Raw genomic sequence first — 7,537 nt, 5'->3', positions numbered from 1 at the left:
ACAAAGACGAACTGATTAATCATGTCACCCAGAACGCTATTGACGAGACCCTGGAAAACGGCCGGAGCATTGGTCAGACCAAACGGAAGAACCAGATACTCGGAGTGTTCTGAGGGGGTGTTAAATGCCGTCTTCCACTCATCCCCCTCCCGAATGTGCACCAGATGGTAGGCTTTGCGGAGGTCTAATTTGGTGAAGACCTGAGCTCCCTGCAATAATTCAAAAGCAGAAGACATTAGAGGTACGGGGTACCTGTTCTTTACTGTAATGTCATTCAAACCTCTGTAATGATACAAGGGCGTAGGGAGCCGTCCTTCTTCTGAACGAAGAAAAACCCCGCCCCAGCAGGAGAGGAGGAATGGCGAATGAGCCCAGCCTGTAGTGACTCACGTATATACCTGTCCATGGCCTCTCTTTCAGGACCGGAAAGGGAATATAAACGACCCTTAGGCGGAGAAGTGCCCGGGAGAAGGTCTATGGCACAGTCGTAGGGACGATGCGGAGGTAGAGAGGTGGCCCGGGACTTACAGAAAACCGCACGAAGATCGCAGTACTCCGCCGGGACGCCGGTCAAGTCAGCAGGATCCACCTGTGAAACACAAGACACAGAGACAGCAGGGAAAGCAGCACCCAAATATGACACATGACAAGACTGACTCCAGGTTAAAGTAGAATTATTGACCCAATCAATATGTGGGTTGTGTTTCAGCAACCAAGGATGTCCTAAAATTAATGGGGCCTTAGGGGAGTCAATAATTAACAGTTCGATCTGCTTACAGTGGTTACCAGAGAGGGAAAGGCTTACACGAGGGGTGACGTGAGTGATGGTGGTGAGGGGATTGCCCGCTAATGACCATGCCGTAATGGGCTTAACCAGGGGAATGGTCGGAATGTTCCACTTGTGAGCAGAGGCAGAATCCAGGAAATTCCCCTCAGCCCCCGAATCCAGAAGGGCGTGGCCAGTGTGTGAACCTCCCTGGAAGGAGAGTCGAAAGGGCAACTGAGTGCGCGTTACTGGAGAGCTTGAACAGGGAAAGGCGCCCACCAGGACTCTCCGCTTCACTGGTGGGCCCTGACTTTTAACGGGCACTGAAGGACAAAGTGGCCAGCCTTGCCGCAGTACAGGCACAATCCCTGAGCTAAACGCTCCTGTTTCTGCTGCGGCGTAAGCCGGAGACGACCCAGTTGCATGGGCTCAACATCAGCTGACTGTGGACTCGCCGCATCGGATGACGCGGACTCCAGGTGGCGCCACGGAGTAGTGGATTGACGGCGTTGCCGGCGGCGGTTGAGACGGCCCTCCACACGGAGCGCGAGATTAATCAAATTGTCCAGCTCTCGAGGAAGATCCACAGTCGCTAATTCGTCAGCGATGACATCATCCAGTCCCTCGAGAAATCGCGCGCGTAGCGCGCCCTCATTCCAGCCGCAAGCCGCCGCTAGAGTCTGGAACTGTATGGCATAGTCGGTGACTGAGCATCTCCTCTGAGACAGCCGAGACAGCTGAGCCGCCACCTCATCTCCCTGGGCTGACCGGTCGAACAGCTTCGCCATCTCCTGGCGAAAATCCGCAAAAGTAGCACAGCAGGGAGCCCGCGATCTCCATACGGCAATTCCCCATTCGCGGGCGCGACCCGAGAGGAGAGTGAGGACGTATGCCACCTTAGCCTCCTCTGTGGCGTAACGTCGAGGCTGCAGTGGGAACACCAGCGAACACTGGGAGAGGAAGGCTTGGCAGGCATTCGGATCGCCATCATACACCGGAGGATAGTTGGCATGCGGTTCGGGGTCCAGAGGAATACCAGCGCGGAGGACGGGACCCCGGTTAGCCGCCTCCCGTACTGAGCATCTCCTCTGAGACAGCCGAGACAGCTGAGCCGCCGCCTCATCTCCCTGGGCGGACCGGTCGAACAGCTTCGCCATCTCCTGGCTAAAATCCGCAAAAGTAGCACAAACCCGCGATCTCCATACAGCGATTCCCCATTCACGGGCGCGACCCGAGAGGAGAGTGAGGACGTATGCCACCTTAGCCTCCTCTGTGGCGTAACGTCGAGGCTGCAGTGAGAACACCAGCGAACACTGGGAGAGAAAGGCTTGGCAGGCATTCGGATCGCCATCATACACTGGAGGATTGTTGGCATGAGGTTTCGGGGTCCAGAGGAATACCAGCGCGGAGGACGGGACCCCGGTTAGCCGCCTCCCGTTGAAGATCATCGACGCGCGTGAGGAGCTCAGCGACTCGGGCATTTAGCGCGCCCACCTCTTGCGCTGTGGTGTTGAGCTGGGTAGCGTGCTGCCCCAGCAAAACTCCCTGTTGCACAAGAGCAGAACGAAGCGGATCCGATCCTGCTGAACCCATCTTTGGTCAGATTGTTGCCCGCAGAGTCCCAGGGTAGGCGGATGCCGGAGGAAGCCCACGGGATCCTGAACACACAGAGAGGTGCGGGAAATCAAACAGGCAGCTACGAGCACTGGAGCCTGGACGAGACAAGACAGGACTGGTAAGCGATACTAACACTGACAGTCAGAGCAAGGGAATAATCACAACGATCTGACAAAAGACAGAGAAACACGAGGAGCTATAAGGGGAAGCTAATGAGACAACCAGAACAAGGTGTGAACCAAGAGGTGAGCAGAGAAACAAGGAGGGCAGGGAAACAATCAACGCTTTTATCCAAAGCGACTTACAAATGAGGACAATAAAAGCAGTCAAAACTAACAAAAGAGCAACAATATATAAGAGCAAATGACAAGTCTAGGTTAGCTTAACGCAGTACACGTAGCAAGTTTTTTATATATATATATATATATATATATATATATATATATATAAACACACACATACACAAAAAGAAAAACAAGTAAATAGAATAGAAATATAGAAAGCTAGTGTTAGGTTTTTTTTTATAAAAAAGAAGACAAATAGATAAAGTAGAATTAAAATAGAATAGAAAGTGATTGAGTTAGAGGGTCAAATAAAGATGGAACAGGTGTGTTTTTAGTCATTTGTTGAAGATGATCATAACTCTGAAGTAGTGCATTTAGGTAAAGGGGTGCAGAGCCAGTGGTGGTTTTGTAGGCAAACATGAATAATGTTTTATGCGAGCAGCTATTGGTAGCCAATGCAAATTTTGTAGAGGTTTGATAGAAGTGGCTGGAAGACCTGCCAAGAGAGCATTGCAATAGTCCAGCCTGGATAAAACATGAGCTTGATCAAGGAGTTGTGTTGTGTGTTGTGAAAGAAAGGGCCTGATCTTCCTAATGTTGTATAAAGCAAATCTGCAGGACCGGGCAATTTTAGCAATGTGGTCTGAGAAATTCAGCTTATCATCAATCACAACTCCAAGGTTTCTAGCTGTTTTTGAAGGAGTTATGTTTGATGAGCCTAACTGGATGGTGAAATTATGAAGTGATGGGTTTGTTGAAACCAAAAGCAGTTCTATTTTAGCCAGGTTGAGTTGAAGGTGATGGTCCGTCATCCAACAAGAAATGTCTGTTAGACATGCTGAGATGCGAGCAGCTATCGTCAGATCATCAGGATGGAATGAGAGGTAGAGTTGAGTGTCATCAGCATAGCAGTGATAAGAAAAGCCATGTTTCTGAATGACAGAACCTAGTGATGCCATATAGACAGAGAAGAGAAGTGGTCCAAGAACTGAGCCCTGAGGCACCCCAGTAGCTAGATGTTGCGACTTGGACACCTCACCTCTCCAAGATATCTGAGAGATAAGACTCAAACCACTGAGTGCATTTCCTGAGATGCCATTTTCCAGTAGGGTTGACAGGAGGATCTGGTGGTTCACCATATCAAACGCAGCGGACAGATCCAGCAAGATAAGTGTAGAAGATCTGGAAGCCGCTCTTGCCAGTCTTAGGGCTTCAACAACTGAGAGCAAAGCAGTCTCGGTCAAAATGTCCACTTCTGAAGCCAGATTGGTTGTTGTCCAAGAGGTTGTTCTATGTGAGAAAATTACTGTATTGTTATATGTTATATTGTATTACTGTACACTTAAGTTGCACACTATTACTGTACACTTAAGTAAGTTGCCTTGACACTTACATTATTACTCAACAAATGGCAATCCCTAGGCAATCCCTAGAACCATACTGTACCACACTTATAGAGTAACATCTCAACTTATATCATGGCAAATTTGGAGTCTCAGACGCTCTAACAGCAACAATGGATCTTCTTAAAACCATTAGGCCAAGAATCAATTATTTTTCTGTGATTCCTTGGTTAATGCCATCAGTCATATGAGTGGTTTCAATTTCCACCCGACTAGATTTTCCACTTTTTATAATTTTGAAACTTTTCCTACAGCATTTATTTGATCTTTTCCAAATTTGCCTCAAATAATCTTGAAACCATATTGATCTTAAGATTTAAAACAATTGTTTGGCATATTGAAATTGAAACTTAAAGGGATAGTTCACCAAGTTCTGTCATTAATTACTCACCCTAATGACGTTCCAAACCTATAAGAACTTCGTTCAACTTAGGAACACAAATTAAAATATTTTTGATAAAATCTGAGAGCTCTCTGACCCTCCATAGACAGTAACGCAACTGAAATGTTCCCAGACTCAGAAACGTAGCAAGGACATCATTAAAATAGCCCATGTGACATCAGTGGTTCAACCGTAATTTTACGAGGCTACACGAATACTTTTTTGTGCACATAGAAAAGAAAATAACGACTTTATTCAACAATTCTTCTCTTCCAAATCACGTCTTCCACCATTATCGAGAGTACCTCTGCATGTAAACAATGCATGCATGTGGTGCTGCATCATGGAACTCTCCATAATGGCGGAATACGTGATTTGGAAGAGAAGAATTGCTGAATAAAGTCGTTTTTTTTTTTCATTGCGAACAAAAAGTATTCTCGTAGCTTCAGAAAATTACAGTTGAACCACTGATGTCACATGGACTATTTTACCGACGTCCTTACTACGTTTCTGGGTCTGGGAACATTTCAGTTGCGTTGCTGTCTATGCAGAGTCAGAAAGCTCTCTGATTTCATCAAAAATATCTTAATTTGTGTTCCGAAGATGAACTAAGGTCTTACAGGTTTGGAATGACATTAGCGTGAGTAATTAATGACAGAACTTTCATTTTTGGGTGAACTATACCTTTAACATGGAAACACACCCTTTGAGATACCATAAGAGTTTGGGGGCATAATTACTTGTCAAAACTTATAATGGTTAAACTGCAACTTTGCAATAATTGACATAAAAGTCTAGTGCTTTATTTCTTTGGATCATGCTTAATGCGGTGTACATAATCTTAGCGATGTCCTTGGCCCCATAATTGCAGCTTGCAGCAATATTTTCTTACTTCTTACTTCTCCTCAGATACTCATTACTGTGTGTGTGTGTGTGTGTGTGTGTGTGTGGTGTGTGTGTGTGTTCTCATTCATTCTGTGCAAATTTGATCTCTTCATCTTCTTATTCTTCAGGTGGAAGCGGCCACAGATTCTGAGACAGATAGTAAAGGTCTCCCACAGTATCAGTCCGTGGGTATCCAGGTGGAGGATGAGAAGAGGTAAGTTTACAGGATATTTGGTCTGTAGAACTAAGGTTATCATGAATTAATAATCCTTTTAAGTCCAGTAGCTCAGGAAAATAAGCAAAGTGAAACAGTGTATAGATAAATACATATATTTATATATTTTCTGTGTGTAAGCACATAAACTGCTCTCTTTAATATTGTCACTCTTATGTTTATTTTCAGACTTGGCCGCTTTAAACGGTCCAACAGTGTGACGACGGCAGTTCAGGCCGATTTGGAGCTGGAGGGGTTTCCTTCGACCGAAGACAAGAGTCTGCAGTTTGGAGGATTTCAGCGACATTCTGAACCCAGTACGCCCACACAGTACAGCGTGGTTCGGACTGTACGAACACAGGGCCTTTTTAGCTACCGTGAGGATTACCGACCCTCCAGCGGGCCGTCCAGTCCGCAGCCCGAGCCCTGGCTGGTGGAGCCCGCTCATGAAGCAGCCGAGTCCGGCCGTGTGTCACCACTCCACCGCGACGGCAGCTGGTTCATGCAGCTTCTGCACAGCGAGACCAAAAGGATGGAGAGATGGTGCAAAGACATGGAACGTGAGGCGGAGGAGCACGACCTGTCAGAGGAGAGTGAGTGTGCAGGACATCAAAGAAACAGATAATGAGTCTAAAACCAACACATTCTCAGTTGGTAACAATTTTGCGTTTTGGCAAATTGGTGACTTATTCATATGAATTCATACAATCTAATATTCATATGATTCACATTGGACAAATTCATACAAAATTGCCACCTTGTAACATTAGTTATGTGTTCACGTGACATTGGGCTGGTCTAATCAGTTCTTACTAAATTCTGTATTTAATAATTAAAAATGTATACAAATATATAAATTATATAAAATGTGTGTGTGTGTATATATATATATATATATATATATATATATATATACACACACACACATTTTATATAATTTATATATTTGTATACATTTTTAATTATTAAATACAGAATTTAGTAAGAACTGATTAGACCAGCCCAATGTCACGTGAACACATAACTAATGTTACAAGGTGGCAATTTTGTATGAATTTGTCCAATGTGAATCATATGAATATTAGATTGTATGATAAGTATTGAACACATCACCATTTTTCTCAGTAAATATATTTCTAAAGGTGCTGTTGACATGAAATTTTCACCAGATGTCGGTAACAACCCAAGTAATCCATACATACAAAGAAAGCAAAACAAATAAGTTCAGAAATTAAGTTCTGTGTAATAAAGTAGAATGACACAGTATTGAACACATGCAAAAAGGCATGGAAAGCCAAGACACCAGCTGAAATCAGTAATTAGAAAGCAATCCTGCCCCTTGTCAGTTTAAATTAATATTAGTTGGTTCAGTCCCAACTGATGGCCTATAAAAAGGTGTCTCATGACCAACGTGTCACACAAGAAACATTTCATGATTGGTAAAAGCAAAGAGCTTTCTCAAGACCTTAGCAACCTTATTGTTGCAAAACATACTGATGGCATTGGTTGCAGAAGGATTTCTATACTTCTGAATGTTCCAGTGAGCACTGTTGGGGCCATAATCCGGAAGTGGAAAGAACATAATTTCACCATAAACCGGCCACGACCAGGTGCTCCTCGCAGGATTTCTGACAGAGCAGTGAAAATAATTATCAGAAGAGTTGTCCAAGAGCCAAGGATCACTTGTGGAGAGCTTCAGAAAGACCTGGAATTAGCATGTACTATTTTTTCAAAGAAAATAATAAGTACAATAAGTAAGTAATGCACTCAACCGCCGTGGCCTGTATACACGCTCACCATGCAGGGCTCTATTGCTGAAGAAAAAGCATGTTGAAGCTCGTTTAAAGTTTGCTGCACAACATTTAGACAAGCCTGTGAAGTACTGGGAGAATATAGTCTGGTCCGATGATACAAAAATTGTACTCTTTGGATGCCATAATACACACCATGTTTGGGGTCAAATGGCACTGCACATCACCCCAAAAC

The 7,537-nt window shown here is 44.6% G+C and overlaps 1 protein-coding gene across 1 annotated transcript in view; it reads left to right on the top strand.

Annotated features, from left to right (window-relative positions):
- The window catches only part of LOC107685784 (disks large-associated protein 2-like), a 129,061-nt gene that overhangs the window by 116,140 nt on the left and 5,384 nt on the right, over nucleotides 1-7,537 (top strand). The window contains exons 8-9 of the mRNA XM_016482502.1: nucleotides 5,466-5,551; nucleotides 5,741-6,144. Coding sequence (XP_016337988.1) covers nucleotides 5,466-5,551; nucleotides 5,741-6,144 — 490 coding nt within the window. The remainder of the gene's footprint in view (nucleotides 1-5,465; nucleotides 5,552-5,740; nucleotides 6,145-7,537) is intronic.

The sequence above is a fragment of the Sinocyclocheilus anshuiensis genome, unplaced genomic scaffold, assembly GCF_001515605.1.
Source record: "Sinocyclocheilus anshuiensis isolate Anshui unplaced genomic scaffold, SAMN03320099.WGS_v1.1 scaffold617, whole genome shotgun sequence".
NCBI classification, from domain to species: domain Eukaryota; kingdom Metazoa; phylum Chordata; class Actinopteri; order Cypriniformes; family Cyprinidae; genus Sinocyclocheilus; species Sinocyclocheilus anshuiensis.
The sequence above is the reverse complement of the archived record's forward strand: the minus strand, read 5'-3'. Positions and strand labels throughout refer to the sequence as shown.